The following is a 16,867-nucleotide window of genomic DNA, read 5'->3' as shown; positions in this document are numbered from 1 at the left end:
AAATGTAAAATGTACTCCTGTTAGATTGGAGAGAACATAATAATAGTTTCTTAGAAAATGAATTAAGACACTGTTCAAATAAGTATTTATTATATTCTAGAAAAAAATAACAACAGATCTAAAGGAATGGGATTGGGTATTGGAGTTATTGCTTCAAAATTTGGATTTTGTTTTCTTGTGCGTAATGTATGAAACTGACTTGTAGTGTGCTGCTTTGGTGTTCATCATGGATTTTTGTATAGTCTGGTCATTTCAAGTTACAGCCAAAGATTACGAATGTGGAGATTTCTCCTTTAGGAGCCTGGTTGACTTCATGCTTAATAATAACTGCTACATAGCAAGCATTTATGGTTGGTTCTGCAGTGTGAAGAAAAGGGTATGCCTTGGTTGTTCAAGTAACAGAGGTTACTGGAACATTGAATATGAGGATGTATTGGATATGGATATTGAACATGTGATATAAGATATTGGAAGAGGCAGAAGTCTAAAATTGTTTCCATTGCTGAGGAATTTTTGTCAAAATACAAAAATTCAAAAATTTGTCAAAATACAAAAATATAAGCCAAAATAAATTCCCATCTGATGCAGAAATTAAACCTTAACTAGAAATACATACCAATCTTTGCATATATTAGCTGCTTACCGTGTACAGCTGTAATTTCAGAAGCATGACAAGGTAAGTATGGAGGGTTTTCTAGCCATTACACCAGTGTTTGCCGAAGTTCGGATATCTGAAGCACCTCTTTATGGATTGAAATTTGTAGCAGCACCACAGATGTGTATCTGAGCAAAAGTATACATGTAGTTGTTGCACACCGTGTGTAAACTTTTCAGGATCTCTTCTGTGAAGCTAAGAGTGGATGGGCAGAAGGCACAGACTTGTATGTCATGCTTCTGGTATGTTAGTAGTGGGCTGTAGCGTATATTTTCTTTTTTTTACTTTATGACTCCTGAAAATAACCTTATTGTGCTGTTGCTCAGCCTAAGGTTTCTTTTACAAGGCAAACGTATCCCACATGAACGTGATGTAATCTGGTTTGTTTTCTGCAGCAGAGAACATCCCTTCTCAGTGCTCCTGCGTCCTGGATGTGTTCTTTCTAAAGGAATTCCATAGCTATTGTTCTTTGCATGTGAACTTGCATGTGAACTTGAGAAATAACTGGTTTTATTAACAGGAGAATTTTTTGTCCAAGAATTTGTGAGGCTTCCTTAATGTTAGCCCTTTGAAACAGTAATGTTTTTGCTGCAGTTTCAAAATACTTGATTATTCAATTAAAAATAAATAAATAAAAGCCACAGTCCAGACTGTTTATTTTTACTTAAAAATTAAATGTAGATAGTACTGCCTACAGTAGAAAGGGCATACCTTTATTCAAGTCAGGAGAGCAACTGTGATGAATTCAGCTTGTCACTTAAAAAAAAAAAAGGAAACAGTGTTCTCTTATTATCTGATGGTGTGATGGTGAAATTAGGTTTGTGTCCCATTTTGGAATATTGTTTTTCTGCTTTTTTATAATAGATTTTTTATTTTCATTTTTTTTTTGATGGATATAAAGTTACATAGTTCTATGTATAGACTTATCTGGTGGAGGGTACTGAGTTCTTGCACACTTTCTGGACCACTTACTATTATGTTGAGACATGGACTGTAGCCTGTAATTTTATGGGAAGTAAATTAGTATAAAGTAATATAATGAATTTACCTTTCTCTTCTTTGTAGCACAATGGCTGACAGTAAAGCAAAGTCGACCAAACCTGCAAATAAGACTCCTCCAAAATCTCCTTCTGATCCAGCAAAGGACCGAGCAGCAAAAAGGTTATCCTGTGATTCAAACAGCTCCCATGAGGGGGCTGTGGCAGGAGACTTGAGTGCTCTGGAAGAGTCCTTTAGAAAGTTTGCCATACATGGTGATACAAGAGCCACAGGAAAAGAAATGCATGGGAAGAACTGGTCAAAACTGTGTAAGGACTGTCATGTAATAGATGGGAAGAATGTGACAGTCACAGATGTTGACATTGTCTTCAGTAAAATCAAGTAAGTTCCTTTTTGCCATCGTTTCTTTGTCTCTCTAATATACTTAGTAGATACCATCTAAATTTATCTTCTGTTGCTCAAAGACTTTGTAAGCCACTATGCCTTTGGCCTCATTGATATCTTTCAGTGTTCCTTTGTGAAACCGTTGCTTTTAGCTTGTGCCCTGCTATATTAAATTGACAGGTGTTACTGTTGTTACAGAGTGCAAAGAGGTATGTTATAATCAAGATGGATGCAGGTTATTCCAGGAAACCTTTTTTTGACTGCAGTAAACGCTGTGAATATTTTCCTGAAGAATATATGGAAGAAGTCAGGATGTAGTCTTGCATCTTGCCAAAAGTCAGCCTCAAAGGACTGAGACTAAGGTGGGATAAATACAAAGCCAACGTTCTATACACAGTCCTGATGTCCAGTGCAACACCTGCTCAAGTTTCAAGTGTAGGGTACTGGCCACACCAAACTGATGGTAAATCTGTGATGCACTGGCTGTGAGTAATTGTTTAGGATTATTTCAGTGGTCTCAGTTTATTCTTGTTGAGAAATTGGAGCTTTACTGAAAGTTTTTCTCTAAATTGATCAAGCAGGGCTTGATCCAAAAACTGCTAAAATCAAAGGGAGGAGGACATTTAGCTATTCCAATATATTCTGTATGAAATGCCAAATTATTTTTTGTTCTCACTTTGCATCTCCCTTTCCCTTTTTGTGTGAATTGGGTCATTTTCATCTTCCCCCGTTCTAATATGAGATCTGATAACCTTGTCTTATTTGTTTTTTGTTACCACAATGACTATTTAAATTCTCCCACAACAAATTGCATTTAGGGATATGTATTAAAGGAGGTCCCTTTACCACACTTGTAGCTTGTGGCAACTTTTATTTAGTTTGTGCTCTCCACTGTCGTGGTGTGATGCTGGAGAGAGGGCATGCTAACTGACTTGCTTAAAAGAATAGTTGTGAACACTTGCTAGAAGCCCTGACCTTTCAGAGTGCATCAAAGCACAAAGTCAGATAATAAAATGCCCTTGGTCTTTACAGGTTGTTCAATGTAATATGCACAGCTAGCATGACATTATTTACTATATTTTTCTTACTTTCTTTCTTTAATGAAGGGTCTTATGTGGGTAATTGAAAACACTATATATTAGAATACACCAACCTTCTCATTCTCGTGTTAGTCCACTTTGTCTTTGAGTCTCTGTGTGTATTTTTTGGAAGCTGCATGTACTATCAGTGAACTAGCTTATTTGAAATGGATGTTGAGATTTGAGGGTTATTTCTTTCTTGACCTGTGGTGGATGATGATGGCATTTATTTTCAAGTTTTCTTTTGCTTTCACCAGCTTAACGTTTTTTTTTTTCATCGCAGAAAATAAATCTTCATTATTCTTTCTTAAACTGATGTCTGGGCAAGTTAGTGATTGTGTAACTCTATGATAGGTGGTAAAAATATAATTGTGCAAGATTAGCTGATTTAAAGAAGTATTACTTTTGATGTCTGCTGGGGTAGAATGAATCCAGTTCAATTCTGCAGCAGTAAATTGTGAGGTGGTAGGGACCTGAGGGTGAAGGGTAATCTCAGTGTATCCATTTGCCATTGTTCAGATTTCTCTGCTTAGCTCAGGGGTTCTTGTCTCTTCCTCTGTGTGATATGCCTTTTCAGCAGTTTTTCAGAACTTTTCTTCAATTATCATTGTGTAGAGCTGACATTTCTGTCAGAAGAAATATGCTATCTTTTCCTCTCTCCATCCAGTATTTAGTAGTTAGAAAATAAAAATGCTTTTTCATTTAGCTTAATTCTTTATTATTTAATACTTGTTCTTTCCTTACTTGATACATGTAAGTGTACATATAACTTACATATATATTTTTTAATGAATATTGCATTAGGGATGGATGGGGAAGCTGCCAATACCTGAGACTGGCTATATTTCTTAGGGCCATCTCTTTTTTGTTATTTTTTAAAATTTATGTTCTCAAGAGCATACGTCAGTAATCCTTACTTGAGACCATTTTTTCCCTGTATAGTATTTTAAGTTTTAAAAAGGAAGGATTTAATGGCTTTAGTTGCTCAAGCATTGATTAATATGCTGTAACTTAGAAGGTTTATGACTATAAGCTGAGTATACAGGGTTTCTTGAAAACGCTCAGACAACTACTTTTCCTTTCTTACTCTTTGGCTTCATGTTTAACCCTAAGGTAAAGGATTTTTGGAGTATATGTTGTGAGCAGGTCTTTTTTGATAAACTCCTTACTTCCATTTTACAAGATTCTTTTCCACAGCAGTGTATAAGGGTGTTGTGTTTTTTTGCTGTTGTTTTCCTTTTGATTTTTTTTTGACCACACGAGGTGTTTTTCTTTTTTTTTTTTTTTTTTTTACACATCCATGTTGAATGAAGAGCATTAAACATTGTAAAAGAATTTCCAACGCCCTAGAAAGGACAGAGTACTGCTTCCCTGCCTCATTAAGATTTATGCTTATGGGTATCTGAAGGTTTTGTGTTTCACTGCTGCTTTTAGGTTTGCTAGCTATGCCATATCTGCCAAGATAGATTTTGACCTAGGATTTTTATAGCCAACTGTAGTGGTTCAGTGAGATGGTGGTGGTGGATCTTGGAAGTTGTAGTCTGGCCAGAGAACACAGTCCATAGACAAGAAGAAATATTTTGTTATACTAAATTCCTATCTAGCATATGGTAGAATTTCTAAACATGTTTTCTTTTGGGTCTTAGGCTGGGAAACCAGTGCATTTAGCAGGGCTTATTTTCTAGCCAGCTATAGCTGTAGTGCATGACAGTGAAGCATTTTTTTTGAACACTACAAATTAATTAATCTAGTAGAATTGTTCTTTGGATTTATGAAGTACTGTGTCTATGTATAAAGCCCCTATTTGTCATCTTACTAACTTCCCCAGGCTTAATTTATTGTTCTGCTGGCAAAGTAATCGGTAGGAACAATGTGTTTCTGATAGTCAGGGTAAAGATTATTTCTGGAAATTAGTAACTGGTATGTTTACATAAGAGTTCCTGAAAGATGTTTTATTCACTAATTGGTAACTTTCTCTGCTGCAGGAGAGATTTTATCAGTTCAGTCCCGAGATTAAGGAACTGAGTAAGTTCTGAGTAAGGAACATTTTAGCAGACTCAATACCCTGTTCCCCACCACCCGCAAAATAGGTGAAGAAAACTTCTGAAAGTTGTGACTAGTCTGTGGTATTTCTGCAAATCTGGGACTGAGTGTGTGTCTTTCAGAACTTAGTTCAATTAAGGTTAAGTTTATATTGTTATAAAGGTTGAGGAAATTCTAATTAACCTTTGTAACAAGTAAGGAAATAAGTGTAGAGTGATGTTTTCCCTCTGCGTGAGCATGTCAGGTCAGAATAAGGTATAATTTGTGTATTTATCTTCCATAAAAGGTCCACCAGAGGCTTTCATATAAGCGCAACATTTGTATATACTTCAGGATAAGAAGAAGGAATGGTCTGGTGCAAAGAATGCAGAATAGTAGACATGAAAGAAGAAGAATTTCTAGAAATGTTGTTTGGTAAGAAAAGAAGTCAACTGTATGTTGTTGTTTTTCTTCTTCCCCCTAAGTATTTTTGTTTAACGGTAATTTCTATGTTCTTAAGGATCTCAAAACTCCTTCCAGTTTGAATTTTAATATAAATTGCTAACTTTAAAATTGCTTTCAGTATATAACTTTTATATCACCTTCTGCATTTCTGCTTTTTTTCTATTTTAAAAACTTCCTATTGTCAGCTTATAAAATACAAGGAATATTAAGCAGCAGTGAATTTTGCAGTGGAATTACTTGAAACAAAAAGCCAAAGCCCACTTTGGAGAGTCACTGCATGGAAGAATATTTATAAATTGCATTCCTAGAGTTCAGAAGGAAAACACCTACATCTATGTCAAATATTTCGACTATATTAGTACAGCTGGGGTAATTGCTGTTGTTTAACCCAACAAGCAGCTAATCATCACACAGCCTTTCACTTACAGTGGGCTGGTGGACAGAACTGGGGGGGGAAAAAAGGTAAAGGTATCCTGTGTTGAGATAAAAACAGTTTAATAGGACAGAGAAGGAAGGGAAAATAATAACAACAATAATAAAAGAATATACAAAACAAGTGATACGCAACAAGTGATACACAATTCAACCACTCACCACCCTGACTAACTCCCTGAACAGTGGCAGCCCTCCTCCCTGGCCAACTCCCTCTACATTTATTGTTCCACATGATGTCATATGGTATGGAATATCCCTTTGGCCAGTTTGTGTCAGTTTTCCTGGCTGTGTCCTCCTCTCCCTGCTTCTTGTGCACCTCCAGCTTCATTGTTGGCAGGGAGGTGTGAGAAGCTATGAATTCCTTGAGTGTAAGAACTGCTTTGCAGCAAGTAAAACTTCAGCATGTTATCAGCATTATTCTCATCCTAATGCAAACCACAGCACCATACCAGCAACTAGATAGAAAATTAACTGTTGTCCTGGTTTTGGCTGGAATGGAATTTGCCTTTTCTATAAGAACTGGAAAACTAGATTATTATTATTATTAAGGTTATAAAAACATATGATAAAGACATCTCATTGTATAACAGTACTACCTTTCTGTGCATGTTGAACATGTAAAAGCAGAAGAAATTGTGAGGAGTGAATTACAAAGTTTTATTGTGTATAATGGGATGAAATATATAATAAATGCAGCAACAAGAATTTGCATTAATGTAAATACAACTGTGCAGTAAGCTTTCCTCACTGTGTTTTATAGTTTTGTAGTCAAAGCTTGAGTTGTTGGACTCTTTCTTCATATGTACATTTGACTGCATAAAACACCAATAGTATGTTTGCAGGCTACATTTTCATTTCAAAGCTATCTTCTTGCTTATGCAAAAGTCTTTTTTGCTGTTTTGTATCAGGATAGTCTTTTCAAATAGCAAAAATGAAGTAACCCCTCCTCTGAGAAACTCATTAAGGAAAAAAAGCATTAAAATATAGCAAGTAATATTTTTAAAGGTCTCTAACTTCACTGTCATACATGAAGACAAGGATAATTCACATTCATATTCTATTAGAAGGAAACATTTTACAAATTACTGCATGTGAAATTTTAATGACAGGACCAAAAATAATATTTCACCCTTTTTGTGATGATAACTTCAGTTTCCCTATAGATCAGGCTTCTGCAACAATGTATTATAAATATCTTAGTAGTATTAGCTCACTCCAAGCATTCATTTTTCCACATACTGTCTGAACTTTATGTAGAAATCTGTCCTTTGTAGTTGGCATATTTGGAGTGATAATGTGATCTGGGTATACTGAACTTGGGTATACTGAACTTGGAGACATACAACTCGCAGATATATAGTAACATTTAGAAATGAATGTTTTTCTTGGGAATGGTAATTCCACAATTATCTTTATAGTAGAAGAAACTATTCCTGCTTTCATGGAAAATTTCTTTATTAATTGACTATTTTTTTATGCTTCTGTTCCAGAGTTGCAAAAGTTTCTAGTCCGTGCTTCTTGTAGTGTGCTTGCAATATGGGTTTAGTGAACCTTGGTGCCTAGGAGAAATCAAATTCATTGGTGACACAGAAGGACACAGAAAAATTCTGCATTTGGTATGAACAGCAACATTTGTCTGCACTCTTGTTAATCCAGCAAGACAGTGAGACACAACACAACAATCTAGGATTTATTTTATTTTATTTTAAGGAAAGCAGAATATTCAAGAAGAATAAATGTTACTGATCTCTGACAAGCATTCTGGCATGTTGCTTTAGGAACTTGAATTTCTTTGTTTGTTGGTGTCAACAACTGCTCTGGGGAGTTTGGTATGTTAGCTATGCCATACACATATTCCACTTGTTGGATGTAGTTGATATGGTAATAGCTATTATATAAATGCCTCTGCTCTTATTTTAGAAGTATTACCACTCAGCACTGCAAAAAATGGTTTAAGCACCGCGATAAAGCTACTAATTCTATGACACTATTAGATAGAAAAATCAAAATATTTCTGTTTATACTGGCACGTTACTATGGTTGCAGGCAGGCCTGGGTGACGTCATTCCTTGGATCCTTTGTGAGCATTTATTTAGGTAGATGTCTCCATGGAAACATTTGTTTGTTTTGATGTTACTATGTGTTGAATCTTAAACATTTTTTTTTTTTCAGTTCTGTACTGGCTTGTTATTGAAGGTTGGTTAATCTACAGAAGCTTTACAAATATACCTTACTACCCACCCTCTAAAAATATCTTCAGTAAAAGATCAAGTGGAAGCATAATTGTCCTCTTAGATTCCATTTATAGTTTCTTAGGTTGCTTTGATATGTTTTCTTGTTGCTGAGGAAGCCATGTGTTCTAACGTCCGGAAAACACTCCTCCATTTTTTTCAGAAAGGAAGTTTTTGTTCCCATAGAGAATCTTCACAACATGTTTTATTGTGCCCTGACTTCTGAACAGTCCCACCCACATTCTATGCTTAGTACATCTTGCACAGTTGGCTGTTCATTTTAGTTCCCACAGTCTGATCTGTCAGGTCTCTACAGGAGTGCTTCAACCTGAGATCTGTTGAGTCTTACTCAGTAGTAGTTTACCATTGCTGCAAGACTATAGAAGAATTAATATGGATAATGTTGGCACTAAGCAGATGGCAAGATAATTATTGGCGAAAATGTGTACATACTCCACCATTTGTCGACTATAATATTGTTATATAGATAATATAATTGTGTCTGTATTTAATGGTACTGATACTTCTTGCTTTCTTCATATATTTAAAAGAACTGCTTGGCACACGCACTCACTCAAAACAAATGTCTCTCCTAAAGTAATTTATATTTAACAGAGTTTTTTGATGCCCATTTAAAAATCTATATTTAAATAATTATATTTATATTTTAAAATATATATGTAAATAGGTATGAATTCGTCTTTATATGTAGATTTAAGCACATTATCGTTGTAAGTTGTTTTACTGCCATACTGGAAAGATTATTTTAATACTGATGAAGAATCCAATTTGTGTCAGAAGTAGGCAGAATGGTTCATTTCTGTACTGTAAAATGTCTGTGTCAGGAAATAATTTTTAAGTCTCTACAGAATGGTATGCAGAACATTATCTGTGCTTATAAATCTCTCCCAACCAAATTGTGAAGTAGTGCAGTTGTAAGTAGAAAACTAGGTATGCTACAACAGAAAACAATCTTAACCACATCATTATATTTTGTTTATAATTAACATTCAATTTCCTTTCTTGTCCAAGAAGCCACAAGTAATGTTGCCTTTGGAGTTTATCCTTGAGAGGCTTTTAATTTAAAAGCAAAACAGCTGTTCTGCCCCCTCATCCCAAGAGACACATATTCTGAAAATAGTGATCATTTATAAGAATAAAGAGATGGATTTAGGTTGACTTTCCATTATGCAGCCTTACTATGTGCATGGAAAATGGGTAAGTTTTGTAGACATACTATTGTATGCTGATAATGATTTTAAGAACACTCTTATGTGTGAGTATATCTCATAAAAAAGCCTACAGATACACTAGAGATCTGCTCTTCCACCTGTACTGTCACAAGTCCGTGGGGGCCATATTGGATCCACCCAAGCATGATGAGGGAGCTGGTGAACATGATTGCCAGGCCAGTTTCCATCATCTATCAGCACTTGTGGTCAACGGGAGAGGGTCCTGGATGACTGAAGACTTGGTAATGCGATGCCCATCTATAAGGGTTGTAAGGAGGACCTAGGGAACTACAGGCCTGTCAGCCTGACCTCGGTGCAGTCATCTTGAATACAGTCACACAGCATATACAGGACAACCAGGGATCAGGCCTAGTCAGCCTGGCTTCATGAAAAGCAAGTCCTGCCTGACCAGCCTCATCTCCTTCTATGACTACCTAGACTTCAGCAAAGTCTTTGACATGGTCTCCCACATTATTCTTCAGGGGAAGCTGGCAGCCCATGGTTTGGGCATGTATACTCTTTGCTGGGTTAAAAACTGGCAGGACAGATGGGGAGCACCACTCGTGACTGATCGTTGGCTGGATTTCACTCCATTCACTGCCATTCTGGGCCCATCTGTCAGTGTTAGGGCACATCCTCTTTAATATCTTTATTGATGGTTAGGATGAAGGAAGTGAATGCACCCTCAGTAAGTTTACAGATAACACCAAGTTGGGGTTAAGTGTCAGTCTACCCGAGGGTAGGAAGGCCCTGCAGAGGGACCTGAACAGTCTGAATGAATGGGCAGAGGCCAATGGGATGAGGTTCAACATGGATAAAGGCTGGGTCCTGCACCTTGGTCACAACAACCCCATGCAATGCTACAGGCTTGGGGCAGAGTGGCTGTAAAACTGTACAGAGGAAAAGGATCTGGGGGTGTTGGTCGATACTCACCTTAACATGAGCCAGCAGTATGCCCAGGTGGCCAAGAAGGCCAACAGTATCCTGGCTTGTATCAGGAATAGTGTAACCAGCAGGACCAGGGACGTGATTGTCCCCCGGTGCTCTGCTCTGGTGAGGCCGCACCTTAAATACTGTATTCAGTTTTGGGCCCCTCACCACAAGAAAGACATTGAGGCCCTAGAGCTTGCTCAGAAAAGGACAGCAAAGCTGGTAAATGGTCTGGAACGCAGGTCTTACGAGGAGCAGCTGAGGGAACTGGGGTTGCTTAGTCTGGAGAAGAGGAGGCTCAGGGGAGACCTTATTGTTCCCTGCAACTACCTGAAAGGAAGTTATGTGCAGCTGGGGGTTGGCCTCTTCTTCCAGGTAACTAGCAATAGGACAAAAGGGAATGGCCTCAAGTTGTACCAGGGGAAGTTTAGGTTGGAAATTAGGAGACATTTCTTCTCAGAAAGAGTAGTCAGGCATTGGAATATATTGCCCAGGGAGGTGGTGGATGGTGTTGGAAGTTGGGGATTTTTAAGGAAAGGTTGGACATGGTACATAGAGACATGGTTTATGTAGGTGCTGCAAATGGGGATGGTTGGACCAGATGATTTTTGAGGTCACCACAGAGTTTGTGCCTCACCACAGAGGCACAAACAATGTTGCTTATTGGCTTGGCTCTGGGCAGCAGTGGGTTCTCTTTAGAGCCTTATCTAACACGGGGCGGCTTCTGGATTCTCATAGAGGCCACCCCTGCAGCCCCGAGCTACCAAAACCTTGCCACGTAAACCCAGTACATTTGTGGTGGTTGTTTTTACCCCATGTGTACTGAAATACTGGAATAAGTTGGCCAGAGAGGTGGTGGAATCTGCATGTTTGGAAATGTTCAGGAGTTGACTGGAGAAATATCTGAGCAGTATCATTAGAGCTTTGCTGTGAGTGAGGGTTTGCACTGGATACAGGCTCATATGCAAATGTTCCTTCCAACCTGAATTGCTCTGTGAATTTATGAATATGAATAAATCAAGCACTGTGCTGTAAGAAATCTGATAGTGGTTACCTTGTGGGCACAGAATAGGCCTGACTGTGAGCAGATATCTTGGCTCTCCATTTTGTTGTTGCTGTTGTTCAGTAAGATCACTGGTTGTCTAAAGCATTAATTGTTCTGTAGATAAGCATGAGTAACTTCCCTATTTAGAAAAGGGAAAATCTTCGCATTCTTGTCACAACTGAACTGTACAGTAGAGTTTCTGGCAGTGGTCATCAGTGTCAATAGGTTGCATGTGATTATCGATTTATTGTTATTATCAATGGACTACTTTTACTTACTGCACTTGTATCTAATCCGAACATCCCTGAAAAACTGCTGCTAAAGAAAATTGTACATAACAATATGGTACAATGTATACAATACCACAATACACTGTGGCAGCAGAAAATACGTACATTATTTCGTGTTCCTGCATAGATGATAGAAATTAACAGCTGTTCTGAAGTTAGAGGGGAAATTTTATGGAAACAAGGTATGTGTGCATGTTTGACACACAAAATAAGGACATGAGCTAGAAGTTAGCCATCTTTTAAAGCAGATGAATATACTGTTACTGTTGTAATTAGTACATATTTAATATGTCTATGTGCCTAAAGCTCCTAAAGGAATTAAGATGTTGTTTGCTTAGGTCAAGGGAGAATGTGAAGCTTGTGAAGCATGCAGAATTCAATGTAGTTTGTCATCATCCTTCATTTTTTTTTTCTTTTCTCTCTCTCTTTTTTTTTTAAGGTTAATTAATATTAGTTTTTAACGAATAGGCTGACTTAGAAAAGCCCAGTCTTGTGCTTATCTAGAGCTTTAAGGGGACAATTTTGCAACTGAATTGGAACAAGTCTCAGAGACTGGGAGGAGGATTTACCAAAAGCCCATCTTGGAACAAAACCAACCAAACAAAAAGGGGAGTCTGTGCTGTTTCATCTTCATCACCAATACGAATGTAGAGCTTTTTCTCAGAGAAGTGCTGGCACATAGTTTTTGTCTTTGTCGTAGTAATCAGGATATTAGATCCCACAGTTTGTGGCTGCTTGGAGTCTTGAAATGGTTGGGAGCTGGAGCTACAGCTAATATTACAGGGGAGCAAACAGGGTTATTTGTAAATGCTGAGTATGCAACATATGATCTGCTCCTTAAAGCTGGGCAAGTGGGAAGACTAATCAGTGGGAACTTTTTGGGAACCCGTGGTTCCCTAAATCATCCTGTCTGCTCTTCTTGTAGAGTGCTGTCACATTCACTAACCTCCAGTCAACTGGGACCTCCCCAGTTAGCCAGCACTGCTGGTAAATAGTGAATCCCATAACTAAACCATGTCCCTTAGTGCCATGTCCACATGTCCAGGTGTGTCCATGTCCACAAATACCTCCAGGCTTGGGGACTCCAACACTTACCTGAGCAACCCATTCCAATGCTTGACCACCCTCTCCATGAAGAAATTCTCTCTAATTAATTTATTTAAACCTCCCCTGGCACAACTTGAGACCTATCTGCTCATGTCCTCTCACCTGTCACTTCAGAGAAGGGACCAAAACCATCCTTGCTGCAACCTCCTTTTAAGTAGTAGTAAACAGCAATGACATCATATTTTCTAGTCCCTTCACCAACTTTGTTGGTCTTCTCTGCACACTCTTGAGCAACTTAATAACCTTCTTGTAGGGAGGGGCCCAAAACTGAACAGGGTACTCTAGGTGTGGTCACACCAGTGCCACATAGAAAGGAACAATTGCTTCCCTAGTCTAATCGGCCACACTATTTCTGATGGAGGCCAGGATGCCATTGGCCTTCTTGGACACTGTTGCATTAAAGGCTAAAGAGGTTTGGCAGGACCTAAACTCCTTGAGTGCCAGCTTGTCCTCAGATACCAAAGGGGCTGAGGGCAGCTGGGCTTAGATTCCGAGTGATGCCCAATTCAGCACGAGTCCAGTAGCATTCAATATATTGAATTACCAAAATCACAAATGCACAAATGGTGCAATACACCTTCAGTCTAGTAGATTAATAACGAGTGTAGTGTTTTGAAGCAACAGCAGTACAGGTTCTTTTAGACTGCTGGTGATAAATACGCTGTCTGCAAAGCATGTGCAAATACCAAGAATACAACTAACACAACTAACTACATATAAGTTAACTTATGAAACAACTCTATAGAGAATGTTAGGTTTTCCGGGGAAGCACTCAGTGTAACCAAGAGTTCAAATCTCACCCAGTAGGTGTTCCTATGGGGGGAAGAGAGGTTCAGCCTGTCAGCTGATCCCAGAAGTCAGTGATGTCCTCCTGAGTTGTCAGCAATGATATCTTCCCTAACATTTTTTGCCTCTTGAGCCATTTTAATACTATTTTTTTTACTTTTAGGTGGAGCTTGAGTGACTAGTCATACATATCTTTGTTATGATTGGTATAAAATTTTCTCGCACTTCCTTTAAAGGTATAGGCACAGAGAAATTCAGAGTGCATACTCAGTGAGGGGTGGTTGCACCTTGGAGATGGGCATCCCTTGGGATGGAGGTGTGTTTTGGCATTATAATGAGATTATAATGAGCAAAGTTCACTCAGAGGACTTGATAATTTTGTTATCAGTTTGACCCAGGGCTGGCTGTGAAGTCTATCAGTTCTGTAGTAACAAGTTTCCCCTCCCTGTGGTGATATCACAGAATCTGGCCATAGTGTCTTCACTCTAACCCTCCATGCTATTTCTCTAAGAGTCAGCACACCAAGCTCCCCTGGTGTTGTCTAAGGTTGCAGGCTATGTTGCCAAAGGGACTATCATGGAGCAGATTCCTTGCATATATCCCACATCTCACCCTGAAAGTTTCTTCAATGCTGAACCTTCTCTTAAGATGTGGACATAACTTTATGCTCAATAAGCAACTCCATCCACTACGATTCTTCAAGCCCAGTCATCCCACCAGTTCTTCAGTAAGTACACCTGTTCAAGCCATGAGCAGACAGTTTCTCCAGTAGAACACTGTGGGAAACGGTGTCAAATGTTTTACTGCAATCCCGGTAGACAACATCTACAGTCTCTCCCTTATCTACTAACAGAGTCATCTTGTCAGAGAAGGAGGTGAAGTTAGTCAGGCAGAACTAACGCATCATAAATCCGTGCTGGCTGCATCTGATCAATTGATTTTCCTGTATGTTCTGTGGGATGACATTCAGGCTGATCCATAAGCTTCCCTGGTACTGAGGTCAAACTGACAAGCCCGTGGTTCCCTAAATCATCCTTTCTGCTCTTCTTGTAGAGTGGTGTCACATTTGCTAACCTCCAGTCAACTGGGACCTCCCCAGTTAGCCAGGACTGCTGGTAAATTATTGAAAGTGGCTTGGTGAAAATATTGTGGAAGAATAGCTAATAGCTAATATTGTACAAAATAGCTAATATTACAGGGGAGGAAAAAAGGATCATTTGTAAATGCTGAGTATGCAACATATGATCTGCTCCTTAAAGCTGGGCACTGCACGATCTTACTTTGAGGGTGCTAGATCTGGGCCAAGCGGGTACTGTTTAACTTACTAATTTGAAATTGTTCCTGCAGGTGATGTCACAAACAAGGTACCTTCCTTAATGAATTTTGGTGCAGTTTTAGTGGGAAGACTAATCAGTGGGAACTTTGGGGCAATCTATATGGAGTTAGGACTTGTGGTGTTAGAACACCCAACTGGTGTTAACTGGGGATTATTCCTTCAAAAGTCTTCACCCTGACTTCATTAAAATGGTGTAACTACCGTCTGGCTTTATTGGAGTTAGTTACCACTTTCTTTTCTTTTTGTGTGCTAAGCAGAAGAAGCATGAATGAAAACCAAATTTTTTGTTCAAGTTTGATCTGTGTTCCTGACTTTCAGCATTTATTTGTTTTTAACACATGTGCGTGCTTTCCCGTGAATTGAAACAAAACAGCGTGCACAAACACACACACAAATCAAGAAACATTTTTTTCTCCCCAGTATGTACTTCCAAACTGGCTCTATTTTTTTCTAGAACCTCCCCGCACCCCCCCACCCTCACCCCCCATGCACACTTTGGGGCTCAACAAACCCTCTTCTCTCAGCTTCTCACTGTGTATGCCACATGCTCCAAGCTCCTTACTATCTTAGCAGCTCTTCTCTATAGACACTGACACAAAGGGGTAAAAAGTAGCAAATTTGTACATGATCGTTTAAAATCAGTAAAACTACTGGCATAAAAACAATTCCTTTTTACTTCCTGAGTTTTTCCTGAGACTGTGGCCTGTTCTGATCTTCTCAGTGAGGTTTTAGTATGAGCGGAGATTCAGTTGAAGGGGTGGGGTGGGGTGGGGCAGGGCATGCATATCTTTTCTGACTCCTCTAAGATGTTTCCACCAACTTGGAGGTCAGGTAACTACATCTTTGGGTTGGAGGCCCACAGTTCAGGAGCAGTATATCATGTGATGGCTTATGTACTGTTATTTTACTATATACATATTTATTTATTTATTAAGGACAGAACAATGTTCTAGGAAAATACCAGTAAAAATACACGTTTGGTGAATGAACTGGTCCTTTGCCAGTAATCTTGCCTTTTATGCTTCTGGCTTGTGTTAATGAATACAACTGAGTAAATGGAAGAATGTCCAGCCTTGGAGGCCAGAAGTCTTGGTATTTTGGAACATACCATTGGCTGGTTCATCTGGTGTTCCCAACCAGGTTATACATTCATTATATTTAAGTCTCTTGTGCAAAGTAAAACTTTTCTCATAATGATAGGTTTAAAAAAGAAGGGGTAAAAAGCCAAGTTCATGTGCATCTTCTGTGATATGCACACTTTTTGGTTAACTATATTTCCAGACTGAGAAGAAAAATGGAGGCTTCTGTGAGTTCACAGAAAGGAAAGAAGGAAGTTGCTCCAAGTGGTTTGCTGCCTCTAGAAAAATGTAAGTAGGTAGGTATAACTTAGGTTATAGTAGGTGGGTAAGTAGTAGGTATAACTTACTGCAGATAGTAAGCAGTCAAGCACTTGGAGATCAGGAGCAGAATTACTATATGGCAAGAGAGAAAATTTGTCTGTGATACACTGTTAAAAAGAAGGCGGAGTGCTTACTTGCTTTTAGATGGGAATTGTCCTCATTCAGCTCTTCGTGCGGTTCACTGTAGTTCATGCATTTTATGATGAGGGATATTCATCTCTGGTTTCCAGAAATATACATTATGTGAGGCAGGAAGCAAATGTTACTATCTTCACCTTCATAATTCAGGTGAAAAAAATACTGCAAATTTTTGCTTGATGCTGACAAGTTTATTTTTAATCCATCGAACAGCTTTAAATCAATTCTGAATCTTTGACATTGATTGCAAGCTGTCGAAAATATTTGCAGGTAAGTTGTTTTAGTGGTGATAGGACTCTATTGGAAAATCATTACATTTCTTTTTTTGTTGTT

The 16,867-nt window shown here is 38.5% G+C and overlaps 1 protein-coding gene across 2 annotated transcripts in view; it reads left to right on the top strand.

The window, feature by feature from the left end:
- LOC118162615 (tubulin polymerization-promoting protein-like) overlaps nt 1–16,867 on the top strand; it is a 45,387-nt gene that overhangs the window by 12,908 nt on the left and 15,612 nt on the right. For both annotated transcript variants that reach the window (XM_035318914.1, XM_035318913.1), the window contains exon 2: nt 1,721–2,035. In XM_035318914.1, the coding sequence (XP_035174805.1) occupies nt 1,725–2,035 (311 nt within the window). In that variant the 5' untranslated portion in view covers nt 1,721–1,724. The remainder of the gene's footprint in view (nt 1–1,720; nt 2,036–16,867) is intronic.

This window comes from Oxyura jamaicensis, chromosome 2 (genome assembly GCF_011077185.1).
Source record: "Oxyura jamaicensis isolate SHBP4307 breed ruddy duck chromosome 2, BPBGC_Ojam_1.0, whole genome shotgun sequence".
Lineage (NCBI taxonomy): Eukaryota > Metazoa > Chordata > Aves > Anseriformes > Anatidae > Oxyura > Oxyura jamaicensis.
The sequence above is the reverse complement of the archived record's forward strand: the minus strand, read 5'-3'. Positions and strand labels throughout refer to the sequence as shown.